At 54.8% G+C, this 13861-nt stretch overlaps 4 protein-coding genes across 4 annotated transcripts; 2 read left to right on the top strand and 2 right to left on the bottom strand.

Moving 5' to 3' along the window:
* Window positions 1–464: 464 nt before the first annotated feature.
* Window positions 465–1427, bottom strand: MYCGRDRAFT_64085 (uncharacterized protein; the record flags this gene model as incomplete). The annotated part of the gene is made up of 2 exons (XM_003847839.1): window positions 465–1180; window positions 1238–1427. 2 exons carry the CDS (start codon window positions 1341–1343, stop codon window positions 525–527), a joined length of 762 nt encoding a protein of 253 aa, XP_003847887.1.
* A 3205-nt stretch (window positions 1428–4632) lies between these two features.
* Window positions 4633–5337, bottom strand: MYCGRDRAFT_77273 (uncharacterized protein; the record flags this gene model as incomplete). The annotated part of the gene is made up of 3 exons (XM_003847838.1): window positions 4633–4812; window positions 4873–5199; window positions 5259–5337. The coding sequence occupies 3 exons, from the start codon at window positions 5304–5306 to the stop codon at window positions 4633–4635; spliced, it is 555 nt and encodes a 184-aa protein (XP_003847886.1).
* Window positions 5338–5500: 163 nt separating this feature from the next.
* On the top strand, window positions 5501–6808 carry MYCGRDRAFT_101715 (uncharacterized protein; the record flags this gene model as incomplete). The annotated part of the gene is made up of 3 exons (XM_003848150.1): window positions 5501–5613; window positions 5672–5906; window positions 5960–6808. 3 exons carry the CDS (start codon window positions 5571–5573, stop codon window positions 6408–6410), a joined length of 729 nt encoding a protein of 242 aa, XP_003848198.1.
* A 705-nt stretch (window positions 6809–7513) lies between these two features.
* MYCGRDRAFT_88209 (uncharacterized protein) lies at window positions 7514–9247 on the top strand (the record flags this gene model as incomplete). Its single annotated transcript, XM_003848151.1, has 6 exons — window positions 7514–7704; window positions 7761–8187; window positions 8243–8457; window positions 8523–8646; window positions 8706–8774; window positions 8834–9247. 6 exons carry the CDS (start codon window positions 7514–7516, stop codon window positions 9245–9247), a joined length of 1440 nt encoding a protein of 479 aa, XP_003848199.1.
* Window positions 9248–13861: the final 4614 nt, after the last annotated feature.

Below are 13861 nucleotides of genomic sequence, written 5' to 3'. Positions count from 1 at the left end.
CCTTACGAGGCGTGTCCGCTAACCGCAATTGATGGCATGATGCAGGTTTCCGCAGAAGCTCCACTTTTGCGTTTGTGATGCGGAATCTGAGAACTCGTCGTCTCAAGCAGGTGTTGGTCACTTCAACTGTACAGATTTACTCGCCTTGAATCAAGCCGTGGGCCTGGAAGATTGTGACAACTTGTCATTGCCGCACCGCGCCTGCTCCTATTCATCGGGTAAGCTGTAGCTGGCTGGACAACTCGTGATTCGGTGTCCTATTGCTGTGATTCAGCTCAACCTGCACCACCCAACTTGGACCCGGATGGCTTAGGTTGTACAGTCTAAGCCGAAGAACGAAGCAGACACGTACACCCTCCTCGAAGTATGTCTCCCCTAGCGTGGACTGCACCCTCCCGAGCCATCGCAGTGACACATGCAGCGCAGATTGAGCAGGGCCAAAGAGGTACCGGCCGGAAGTCGATCATTTGTGTAAGGTCGAAGTTGCTGAGAGCAAAGGTCGCTATAAGTCCTTGCGAGCCTCATCAACCAGTCTCCTCCGCAACCACACCCTGCTCCTCCGGCCTCCAATCCCGATCGTCCTGGCTGACAATAACCTCATGGACCTCCACCCTACCCTCCACAATCTCCCTCCCATTGACGAGGTCATTCTCGTCTGCTCTCTTCGCCGCCTGCTCCCTATCCTCCGCAAGCCCACTCTTAATATGCCGAGCAATCAACCTCTCCCTAGCCACACTCGCGTCCACATCCACATACCACAGCTCATCCATCAACCCAGCCGCCTCTTTCCACTCCTCCGCGCCCGTCCCAAGGCTTAGATAATTGCCCTCCATCACGATTAACCTCGCCTCTTTCCTGATCGGTATATCATCCTCCACAGGGTCCTTCTTCGCGTGATCGAAGCTCGGCGCGTAGATTGTGCCGGTCTCAGGACATATCGGAGCGCGAAGCTTCTTCACCAATGCGAGGAATGCGGGTGCGTCGAATGTGAACGCTGCGCCCCGGCGTGCGTGGGCTGTGTCTGGGTCGGGGAGGGCGGAGAGCTGGGCGCGGGTGAGGTGGTAGCCGTCCATGGGAAGGAAGGTCGCGATGGCGGCGTTGGAGCCTTCGCGGGCGGGACTGCCTTTACGCCAGCGGTCGTTGAGACTGTCGGCAACTTGGGCGGCGAGGGTTGTCTTGCCTGGACCTTGTTAGCGACTGGACGTGATGTGATGTCGCAAAGTGTTGATATGCCTACCTGAGCCGGGTATACCGCTCACTGCGATGAGCCATCTCTTGCTCGCGGGTAGGCTTTGAAATGTATCCCATGTCTTATTCACCAATCGTTCTACTTGCTCTTCCATCTTGTTGGTGGTCGAGTGTCTGTCTCGGCGTGCAGTCAAGGAGAGAACTGTTCGGTTGCGTCGCGATCCGTCGATGTCTTGCGACTCCACTCTTGGCCGTGCTTCAATCGTCTGGAAGGTGTGTATGTGAGCAGCGTCTCGCTTCTGTCGCAGCGAAGATATACGGCCGCATTTTGGCCTTCCTCCTCGATCTCAGTACCCGTATCCATGTGCTGGCGTGTGTCGGCCGGCTTGGTTCGGCAGTAGTGGAATCAGGGATCGGCGTGTCAAGATAAGGACCTCTCACCCGAGCCGACAGAATACGCCACGGATGATGGTGCTAATAAGATTGTGACAAAACGAAGAAACATCGTCAGCGGGCTGTCATAGCCGCGGTCTATCGGAGTAGGTTTGACATAACGAATTTCGCGCCTGTCTCAACCACATGTCATTTCTCCTGATTCTGGCCAAGTGCCATATCTATACATCCCGCGTCTCCCATCCCGTCCAGAGCATCTGCCATGGGAGCGGCACACGGAGCATCAAGCATCCCCACGCACGATCCACGAGCCAGACTCACGAGCGTCCAGCATCCTTGCTCTGGCTTCTCCATGTCTCCCACTACGTGCTCCATGCCATGCCATGCGATCGTGACGAGCGATTGGCCCGGTCAGCATAGTCAAGCTTGTCGCAGCCCCTGCAGCGTTTCAAATCGTCTTCGAAGCTCCACGCCATGCTGCTTGGTGTAAAAAGAGCAGCGTCGGCATGCCCTATACCGCTCCCAAGCCATCGCGGCTGTTCAGAGTTGTGTCGAACATCCTCATGATGGAGTAATGTCCCATCTGCAACGACGCTCGTCCACGCCTGGATAGCGTAGCCCGCCTGGTCCGCGAGACCATATCCTTTGCTCGGCTTCTCGAAGGTGCGAACAGCGAACCGTCTTCCGCCGATAGAGAAGCGCGCTGTGCTTCATCATAACATCTTCATCCCTTGCAATCATAAGTATCATTCCGATTTCACCTGTGCCTGTCGTGTCCTCAATTCCTGCTCCTCCCTCTCGCCGGTCTTTCTCAGCTCCAGCAATAAGTGTACCTTGCTCATGATCTCGTCAAACTGCTTCACCACAGGTGCGGTCGAAAGTGGTATCACATCACTGACCCCGATATGAGCCAATATCGCCGCAATCTTGTCCGTCTGAATCGTAGACTTCGCTATCCGCGGCTTCGTCAAGCGATCGCCACCAAAGGACACGCCAGGTGGAATGCGCTCAGAGTGCACGGAAACGCCGAACCGTGGGTCCTCAGCTGCAGCGGACACTTCTGTGGGTTGAGCTGAGGATGGTGCGGTCGACTCGCGTGGTCGAGCCGCGTTGGTCGGTGTGGCCATGGATTGTCCGTCGTATGTTGAATTCCCTGTAGGTCGCAGGCGAGGGTTCTTCTTGAGGCGATCCTGTGCGAGGAGTTGTTGCCATAATTGTGTGAGAGCTTGGGATGTGGTGTATTGGTAGCCACTCGTGGTGGTGTGCGGGTAGTCGAGTCGGCGGCGAAGCTCTTCGCGTGCCGAGTCAAGGGACGCCTGATTGAGCATGATCCGTTGTAGTTCACCCAAGAGGACTGTCTCTTCATCGACTTCGTTCGCACGGCGGTATAGGTGACCTTCCGCAAGCTTTTTGCGCGAAGTTTCCTGCTCGGGATTGAATGTTGTGAGAGTTTCGTACAGACTGTAGTCGGTAGTGGTCATCGAGGTGATCGGCGTGGTGAGCTGGAGCAGGTTCGCGGAAATGGTGTAGAAGCGTGCTTTGAGAGCTTCCATCGTGCGGTCGCCAGGGTAGTGGTCTGCGATGACCACCCATTTGCCATTGCAGCTTCGATATAGTTCCACAAGCTCATCCGTCTCTTCTTTTGTCCAGTCAGGATCTGTCAGGTGTTTCTCGTAGGTCTCGTCATCGTAGGTCGGCGCCGTCACAGGCTCTCGGGAGGGTCTTTCGGTTGCAGTGGCTCCGCGACGCACCCACCTCGAGAGTAGCGCTCCTCGTGGTGTGCGTGATGATACGCGATCCCATTTGGCAGCTCGGCGATGGTGCACTTGGACTGGCGCCATCGCAATGTGGTGGGTAGAAGTTGAAGTCGAAGCTCGCTCGAATGCATATGGAAGTCGCGCCGAAGTTCTGCCTCAGGCTCCAAATTTTACGTGGGATGCGATTGAGGTATCACGGCGACAAGAGGTTGTTCGGCTCTTAATACACCTTTGATTTTCTTGTTACACTTCCAGCAACGTCTCTCTCGAGTATCAAGCAAGCTATCGCGCTCTGTTTCAAGCGCATGAACGGATGCCTTTGCATGGAAGCAGACATATCCTTCATTGTTGCAGTTTCCTCCCCAATTTCGTTTGCGACTTGTTTGACGCTCAGTCGTGCTGCGATTTGATGCCATGATTCCATCCGAGTAATCATGACGCCGAGATCTGCCGTATGCCACATTCAGCAGCAACAGGTATCGTCGAAGATCGTGCAGCAGTCGTCCATGCACTCGCAGCAGATGAAGCAAGCGCAGATGTCGTCTAAAGTCCAATGTCAGTGAAGAGCCCATTGATCATCTATTTTACAGCCCGACTTACGGATGAGACCAGTACCCGGGTGATCGTATTCGATTCCACCTCTGAGGCCAAGTGGTGCGCGGTCAGGAGCCTTCACGGGGGTCTCGGTTGCAACGGCGGCTGGTGGAGTCTGCTGCATTGGGGCGGCTGGCTTGTACTGAGGCTGGTCCTTCGCCGTCTGAGAACCCGTTGGTGTGGACATCGTGTGTGGTCGATCGCGCTGTCAGAGTTGCTCGATGTTGTTGTTGAAGTGGTATGGGAGATCAATGTTCGAGGGTGGGGCTAAGATGTAGAGCTAGCAGGTGAAGGTTGGCATGTGACAGCCAGAGCTTGAGCCCGGAGGGGGGGGGGGGGGGGGGGGGGGGGGTCGATGAGCTTGCTCTAGATGATTGTAATGCGCGAGACATTGTTCTCACTCTTACTCTCACTCATAGCGCTGTGCAAGTGACATCGTCAGATAGGCGGTCACATGCGGCCTCTTCAGCATGCGCAACTCACCGTCGTCCAGAATCTCGAACGCTGAGGATGTGCGATCTCCCATTACTGACCACATGAGATACCCGGCAACTGTTGCGTCGCCTGGACCGTTGAGACCGCTTCGAGTGACGGAGAGCGACGCTTGCCATGCCGCCGAGGTCTCGTGCCATCCACGCTCGATCCAATGCGCAAGGCTACAAGATGGCCGTGGTAAGAACATCCAGAACAGCAGGACCCTTTAAGCACTCAAATATCCCGGGTACCAAGATTGCCCTATTCGCTCGACCTCTTTAATGAAAGAAGGACTCTGAATCTCCAAGCTTCCGCGCAGTTTCGTAAGCTTCCGATCGTGATCGTCAGGGACGTAGAAAGGGTTTCGCAAAAGCCTGATATAGGCTGCTTGCAAAGCCTGGAATGCCTGTTACAGCCGTTAGATCGAGCGTTGGTAAGCATTGGGAGACCTTCTGCAAAAGCATACCGGAAGCAAGTCACCAGTCCTCAATCCGAGCACAGCCGTCCTCGCCGCCTCCGCGTCTGGCGCTGTCCGGCCCTCCATGTCGACAACGATCACCAACTTCACTCCAGTATTGAGCAGCCATCCGTAGAGTGCTATCCGCTCATCTAATGCATGCAACAGGCCAAAGTCTGCGGATCCTGCTGACTTCGACGGCAGACGGGCTTCGAATATGTCCAGCGTTGAGTTTAACATGAGTTGATATTCCATCACGTCGCGAGGCTCAGAGACGAAAGCTTCAGGACTTGAAGTACTGGTCGCTGGAAAGAGGGAGATGTGAAGGGGGTTGTTCTGAGGAGCGTATTTGTTAGTTCGTGAAGCAAGGGTCTTGTTGCAGAACGACAACGAACATTGCGACCTATCACTCCGATAGCGGCGATCGATGGAGATCGGTCCATGGCGACGGAAGCAGATGTGTTCAGCTTGTGCTGTTGGTGATCGATGGAAGCATGTATGTGAACTCGAAGCGATAGGTGAAGTTGTCCCGCCCAAGGCTGAGTCAGCTGGCGCATAATTTGCCGTCCCATCATTGGTCGAATTCAAAACCAGAGTCGATGATGGGGAAGGAGATCATTTGTCCGCCACTGCACTTCGATACATTCGACATCCAGCACTTCACATCCATTCTCGCCACGACACTCTCCCCTCTTCACATATTCGCCATGTTCTCCACCGTCAGGACAAGGACGGCACTGGCGCTGCGAGGTATGAGACGCCGCGCGAATGACGACCACAACGCCTCAATACTAACAGATTCACGCAGGTTCGCCCTCGACTGCCCTCCAGCCATTCCGCGCCGCACAGGTCGTCAACGCAGCATGGATATCCTCATCCACGAAGAAGCCCGCCGAGACCGCACCGAACCGCGCTCTCGGGCCCAGCAACATCCAAGGCGCACCAGGTCCGCCAGGACCGATGAAGACAGTGACCGGCAAAGACCACCGCGAAGTGGCGCTACCTAGTCAGGAGGGCAACAACAGTGTTGTGCAATACGCGCTGTAAGATTGGATATCACAATGGGGAACACGTACAGAGACTGATAGGATGGCAGCACAACTCTCGACTCAATCGCCAACTGGGCACGCCAGGGCTCTCTCTGGCCCATGACCTTCGGACTCGCCTGCTGCGCTGTCGAGATGATGCACCTGTCCACCCCACGATACGATCAGGATCGCCTCGGAATCATTTTCCGTGCCTCGCCCCGCCAGTCCGACGTCATGATTGTCGCCGGAACCCTCACAAACAAGATGGCCCCCGCCCTCCGTCAAGTCTACGATCAGATGCCCGATCCGCGATGGGTGATCAGCATGGGCAGCTGCGCGAACGGTGGAGGATACTACCACTACAGCTACTCCGTGACTCGGGGTTGTGACCGCATTGTGCCGGTCGATATCTACGTGCCTGGCTGCCCGCCCACAAGCGAGGCGCTGATGTACGGCATCTTCCAGCTGCAGAAGAAGATGAGGCATACCAAGATTACACGGATGTGGTACAGGAAGTAAGGCAGATGGGTCGGAAGTTTTCTGCGTGAGTGCGGCATATTGGCGTTCCTTTTATGCGGGCATGTTGATATGTAAATATGCTGGAATTGACAACAGGCAAGAGTCTCAACATCAGGTTATTGTTGCGCGGCGACTGTGAAGAGCTGAGCGGTTGGCTCTGCTCGCCTTGGGAACGCTCCTGCGGCACATGTCGTGTGTCAGTCTGACATACAAGGTGCAGTGGGGTGGCTGTCGTTGGATTCAACTCAGTCCGGCCTCAAATGCTGACAGACATAGTTCACAATGTTGGGCATGAAGCTGTCTTTCCACCAGCTGATTAATCAATCCGAATGTCGCAGGCAGGGGAACGCGGCTTGCGAGGCGTGGCAATGTAATTGGGTACAGGACAACTCTCGCAGAATGGACCACTCTGATCAAAGCGAATCGATAGAGCAAACCGCAACAAGGGTTCATATGCTGACAAGGTTCCTTGCAGTGGTTCTGTTCCACCAAAGCACCACTTCCCCACAAAGTGCCTCTGTCCCTGTCAAGCCATGAAAGAATGATCACGCCGCACTTCCTCTCGAACCCATTAGGATCGTGGTGCTCCGAATCGTTGCTCACATCAGTGCCGGATGGGAACATCAGCGGCCCGGTCAAGTAAGCACCATTGCTGCATGTCTTGCCTTTCAACGAGGAGTTGCAGCTTTAGCTCCGTCAACAACTCAGTTGCAAAACATGACTTGCAGGCCTTGGACACTGCGTTGACTCCACTTGCATCACCTCTGCGTACAGCCACTCCAGCGGAAGAAGTGTACACCGAGTGAGCATGCCGGGTCCACTTCGGCGAGCCTCCGCAACCTTGATCATGGTTCGATCCCGGAACATGGTATATCGCGACATACAGCATTGGCGTCGCTTGGCTTCGCACCTCCTGACGAGCCGAGAATACTGCGACTATGCTAAGAATGCAATAGGTCATATCATGATTATGGCCAGAGCTATGCCGGCAGGATGATCCCAGCAACGGAACTTCCGGTCACCAACAGGAAACTCCTCTGCTTATACTCCTCTGCACCACCGTTCTTCTTTCCTGAGATTCCTCTCCATCTGCATCCAACATCATGGATATCTCGAAGACATCGAAGGAGCCAAACTATGCCGAAAAGGCAAGCTCTCCCGCAGAGCGAGACGACCTTTCCTGGGAAGATCCTCGCGTGAAAGCGATCAAACGACGAGTCGACATTCGACTATGCGGGATTTTGTCCCTGATGTATATCGCAAACCTGATCGATCGGACGAACCTGCCGAACGCGTAAGGAACATCCTCAACTGTCGTACTGCGCCATCGCCATCTCTGACCATCTACAGCGTCATAGCAGGCATGGAAGACACCCTCCACTTGACCGGCACCAATCGCTACACTGTCATAGTGCTAGTCTTCTTCCCCAGCTACGTCCTCTTCCAACCCATCGCAACGGTCCTCGCTCGGAGACTCGGCCCCCGTCCGTTCCTGGCGGGAATCACCCTTGCGTTCGGGCTGGTCGTGTTGGGCTTCGGATTCGTGGACGACTGGAAGAAGATGGTGGGTCTTAGGGTGCTCCTAGGAGCATTCGAGTCTTGCTACTTCCCTTCCGCTTACTTCTTGGTGAGCATGTGGTATGTGCGGCGGGAAGTCGCCAAACGTCTGGCGTTCTTCTTCCTCATCGGGAACACTGCGGGAGGTTTCGGAGGCCTGCTTGCACACGGTCTGTCGCAGATGGCGGGAGTCAATGGGATTGAGGGATGGAGGTGGATCGTAAGAAGCTCTCAAAATGCGGTTCCCCCTGGGCTATGCTGATGTTGGATTACAGTTCATCTGGGAATCAGTCATCACTGTGATCGTGGCTTTGATCGGCTATGTGTTCCTCGTGGACTTTCCCGAAGATGCGTCAAAGACGAAGTTTTTCCTCAACGCCGAAGAGGTCAAAATCATGGTCGAACGGATCGAACGCGATCGCGGCGACGCTCACCTGACTCCTTTCAACCTCAAGCACTATCTGTCTCAGGGGAAGGATTGGATGGTTTGGTATGTTTCCGTTTTGCAGACGTTCACATCCTCGCTGGAAGCTTCTGCTGATCCAACCTGTAAAGGTTCTTCGCCGCCAATGCTATGCTCTCCGGAGTGACAGCATACGCCGTCACATACTTCCTTCCGATCATCCTCCGCAAAACGCTTCACTTCACTGTCGTAGAGGCGCAATGTCTGACCGCTCCGGTGAGATCCCTCCTCCCATCGATGTTCGAAACGCACTTGTTGCTGACCTCTCGCTGTAGTGCTTCGCATTCGCCTTTCTTCTCGGCTTCCTTCAGTCCTACCTCTCCGACAAGTACAATGTTCGCGGCGTAAGTCCACCTTTCGCCCACCAAGCCGTTCTTTTCTCATCTGACTTTTCGAATTCCAGGCCCTAATAATCATCAACTCCATAATCGAAATCATCGGCATCGCCATTCTCGGCTACGCCAAAGCTCCCTACGTGCGCTACTTCGGCGCCTACCTCCTAACCGGCGGCGCTTTTTCCAACGTTCCCGCCGGCTTGACATACCAAGCCAACAATGTCGTCGGACAATGGCGACGGGCATTTACATCAGCGAGTATCATTGCCGCCTCGGGTGTCGGAGGAGTGATCGGGACTGTAGTGTTCCGGCCGCAGGACGCTCCGACGTACGGCCCGGGATTGTTGACGTGTTTTGTGGCGGCAGGGCTTACGATTGTGAGTGTTGTGGTTACGACGGTGTACATGTGGAGGATGAATAAGAAGCAGGCGAGGGGAGAGGTCGTGATTGAAGGAGTGGTGGGATTCAGGTATACATTGTAAGGATGGGTTGTTGCTGTTCGAGAGAGCGCTGCGAGAAGCCACATCGGACCTCCGTATCAATCCCGCGTTGGATTTGACAGCATAGATACCGAGCAACCAACGTTGACCTCGTAGTGAGGACTCTGTTCTTCGTGGCAATGTTCATGTGAGCATCATGTTCCACTCTCCACATTCGTCTAACACATTAGAAGATCCAAGTACAACCCATTCTGCAGTATCCGATTCAAGTCGGGCCAAAATGACGAACACATCACTTTCCCTTCGCTCCCATCCCCACCAAAACCTGCGCTACACCCGCCCGCTCTTCATAAATCCTCCTCAAGTCATCAACACTACTCTTCCGCAATCCCTTCTCACCTGCATCTCCAACAGCCAGACTCCCACCCACCGCTCCACCAACCTTGCCGCCAAGTGTGGAGGATGAAGTCTCAGCCTGCTCCATGCTCGCCATTCTTTTCAGCAACCCCGCAGACGGAGCGCGGACCTTCGGTATTGACGCCGAAAGCCGTCGGCCGTCGCCCTCGGCGCTTGCGGTGCTCGGAGATTGGGACAGGGAGGATGGTGATGGAGGCGGCATGGAGAGACCTGGAAGCGTCGCGGAACGCTGGGGTGCAAGGACGGGTTTGGCGAGGGAGTAGTGGGAGGCGGGAAGGGTCGGTTTGAGAAAGACGTGTTGGTCCGATGGTGATCGTGACGGAGAAGGTATGCGCTCGGCGGTTGACGAGGAGCGGGACAGGTCAATGGGAGAGGTGGAGAGGACGATGGGAGATAACGAGGGCGGAGATGTGTCGAGCGTAGTGCTATCTCGCGAGGCACCTCTTGCTGCAGCGAGGCGAGCGAGATTCGCATTTGTCTCGGAGAAATGTTGGGGGGTGGATGTTGGACTAGGTCGAGCCTCTTCAACATCGTTGGACTCTGCTTGCCGCTCCTCTCCGTCCTTGCCCGAAGCTTGACGTGAGACCGGCTTCCGCTTGATAGAGTTCGTCTTTCCTGCTTCATATTCGTTGGAGCTTGCGAATGGATATGAAGGTTGGAGAGGAGGTGTTTTGCGGTGGCTGGGATCGGTGGGTATTGTGCGTACAGGGGCAAAGCCGTCTGCTGGACCTAATGTGGTCGAGAGGTCTACGTCTCGGAGACTGTTCCCGTTGGCATCGAAGACGGTAGAGTAGCGGGGCGGATCGGCAGGGATCGAAGATGGAGCGCCTTGGTCGGAATAGTGAGGCAGCGATGAATGTTGAGCTGGCTGTGGTGCGGGCTTCCTCCTCGGTAGGGATGGCTTCTCCGTGTTTTGGAAATGTGGCGCCAGAGCAGCCTTGATGGAGCTCGCTCGTGATCGTCGCGGTGGGAGTGCAGGAGGCTTTTCGTCATTGGAGACCGAGGAGGATGCGCCCTCTGACTCTGCCATGGAAATTCGATGTCCGCCTTCATCCTTCTCATTCGACAGATTTCGACCCATCCAAGGACTTTCGAGCGGGTCTTCATAATCTCTCGCATCTGGTGGAGGAAGCACGTCTCTCAGAAATGCTGTGTGGTCAAGTCCCATGCCGGTGCGCAGCTCAGGCCATACGTCAATCGCTGCGTGAAGAATACGCTTGGCCGTGGTTGAAAATCTCCCATCCTCGAGCTGATTCGACCCGCAAACCAGACACATGGAGAACAAAATGGCCAGGTTCTCGGATGTCATTTTATTGCTCGCGGATTGTGATGCCACAACTGAGAGTAGAGGTAGGAGATGCCGTGTCAAGATCTCCCTCGATGTCACAGTCAACGGTGAGTTCTGGGATGCCGGCAGGATGAGATCGACGAGGTCTTCAGGAGTAATGTCTTTGGTGGGATCTCCATATCTTTCACGAAGGAGCGGGTAACTCGACTCCGCGAAGATGGGATCTCGCAGTTCTCTGTACCACAACTTGACCAGAGATGCTGCTAGTGAGACACCGTACGCATCTTCCAGGCGTACCTCGTCCACGAGACCAGGGTCAATGCCTGGCTGGCACAATGTCGCGCCGCCTTCCTTCCACACAATGTAATGCTGTCCTCGATCATACGCCTCCTTCAGCACGCCCTGTAGTACCGAATGAGGTGGTATTCGGAATAGTCCTTCCATTTTGGTGTTGGCCGGCAACATCAGGAAACTCGTCGTCTCCCGCAATATTCGTGGTAGTCTCGTTGCTCCGGTGTCAAGGTTCTTAGGCAGAGGATGTCTCACGCCAAACGCTCGCCTCCCAGAAGTGGCGCAATGTATCTCCGTCTCCAGTTTCCTATCATGCAAGTATACACTCGGAGGGATGAGCAGCTGCTCGATCGGTATATGCTCCGCCAGGGAACTGAGTGTTGAAGCGTGAATTATCTTCCTGCGAACCTTGGGCGAGACGATCGTTCCAAAAATGCCGATGAGCACCCTCACCCAAGTCCGCGGATGTACAATATACAATCTCTGCAGCTTCTTCCTCGTTGCCCTGCTTAGGACGTGATATGCCTGGAGATACCATCCCGTGGGAGGGCCTGATCTCTTTTCGGAACTCGCATTGTCCGGCTGACCACCCGCGAAGAATATGATCTCGTACTCCGTCCCAGATATCAGCTCTTCCTCATCGGGTAGTCGCGCGAGGACGTATGACAGCAGTGTATCGTAGTCGACTTCGTAGGAATCTGGAAAGGCGGCGGCATTGAGGATGTAAAGTGGTCGGCCTTCAGGCGAGGGTTGTGGAGATCGGTAGAGAATGGATGCGGCAATCGCGGCGAGTTCGGGAAGATAGTCGTCGTCGTCGGTCGCGGGCGGTATTGTGCTCAGCGAATTGCTACGTGCTCTTGAGGATCTCGTGGCAGCAGCCAGAGCACTACGCATGCTGTTCACATGGGAAGACATGCTGTAGGTAAGTCAAGTGCTGGAAGAATGCAGCAGAGGAAAAGTAGATCATATCGATTTGGTGTTCGTCATTCTGGTCGACATCCCTGTCCACAATCTAATGGCGCGGCGTGTGTTGGTGCAGCCTAGGAAAGCCAGTCACGAGAGCGGTGGTTGTAATAAAGGTGAACAAGAATAGACGGCCGACGTAATGCGAACGGGACAGTACGCGGCCAACAACGCTAACGTCACACATAGGTACTCGAGGCGTTTTCTGGCATTGCGTACAGTAGGCTTGGGATTGAAGGAGGTTCACGCTGCAGTAAACATAATATACCGGCATCCGGACCCTGGTTTGTTGCTGCGTGTTTCCTTCGCGTAATCTTGCCGTGCCTCTTCTTCAAGTGCTACGATTGTCGATCTTCACATAAAGCGATGTCCATTCAAGCAATCTAGTCCTCGCTCCGATGCAGTTCAAGCGATCAATGGGAGGTGCATTATCAACATGAGCTTGTATGTTGTCGTTGTACGGACTTTCGATGCCCGAATTCCCAGTCCTCCACGCAATACTCACCGCACGACTTTCGCTCACTTGGCTTGAAATGTGCATGTTGAGCGGCGGATTGTGGCCTTGAATGCACAAGAACACTGCACCATCCTTGCACTTCCACCGCTCAACATTCGACAGACAGAAAGGTCCTCCTCATAGGGGGACGACCGTAAGAGGCAGATCAATGCAACCCAGCACATCGCACCTCTGTTTTCTGTGGCCGTTATGCAAGCGTCAAGGCGCGCGCCACCATATCCAAGACAAATGTCAGCGTCAGCACGAGTGAACGGTCCCGAGCGACAGCGAGCGTCCAAAGCCGAGGAGTCTTACAGCAATGATCGAGAAGTCGACAAGTCATCTTCATTGTGCAGACTAGTGGCAGCGAGGGCATCAGTCCGGGCAGTTGTCGCGCGTGTAGGTTTCTGGATCCTCGTGGCGTTCAGGTGCGGCCGCGGCGAGGAGTACGGCGAGGAGGATGACGAAGGCGAAGTATCGCATGTTGCCGATGTTGTTTGATTGTCCTGTCGTTTTGGTGTTCGCTCTCTTTGCTTGTGTGAAAGTGTAGCAGCTTTGATTATACTAGATGTCGGATGTGACGGAGAAAAGGAAGATGTTGGTTACAGGCACAAATGGGTTCTTTGTCTCCGGGTGTCAGCGGCAGTGAAAAAGGCAGTGAGAGGAGATGGCTGTGTAGACGTCAGCGTCGAGGATGGCCCAGAACGATGGTGGCGACGAGAAAGGTAGGAAATATATGGGAAGCTTGTACAGGGTCATTAAACCAAGAGCTGTCCGTAGAATTCGATGAAAACTTGCTTGCACAAACACTGGAGTCGCAATGGCCAAGAGAGAAGCCAGGGGGCCGACCGGTATTCCTTCCTCCCGGCAGAGAAAGCCTCCAATTCCAAGTACAAGTCGCGCAAGCTGGTCTCGTCCTCGATGAACGTGAGCGCTGCTCAGGTAGCACGACCACCGCCATCATGTTGATCAGCAGAGTCGTGGGCAGGACAGCAAAGCTCGGGGCATTGGAGATCGATCGCAGGTAGCATGACAACGATCTGGATGGTCGCAACTACTCCAAGAACATTGTCTAGTGCTGACATATGTCGTTTGCGCATCGAACGAGTCCCTTTTGTCCTCCTCGAGTTTTCCCAGTCAGCGGGACATGGCAGCTACCCTGCCGGAGGAGAGCATATCGCAGAGTGGCTGGTTCGAAGCC

The sequence above is a fragment of the Zymoseptoria tritici genome, chromosome 12 (genome assembly GCF_000219625.1).
Source record: "Zymoseptoria tritici IPO323 chromosome 12, whole genome shotgun sequence".
NCBI lineage: Eukaryota > Fungi > Ascomycota > Dothideomycetes > Mycosphaerellales > Mycosphaerellaceae > Zymoseptoria > Zymoseptoria tritici.
This window is presented reverse-complemented; position numbering and strand designations above follow the sequence as displayed.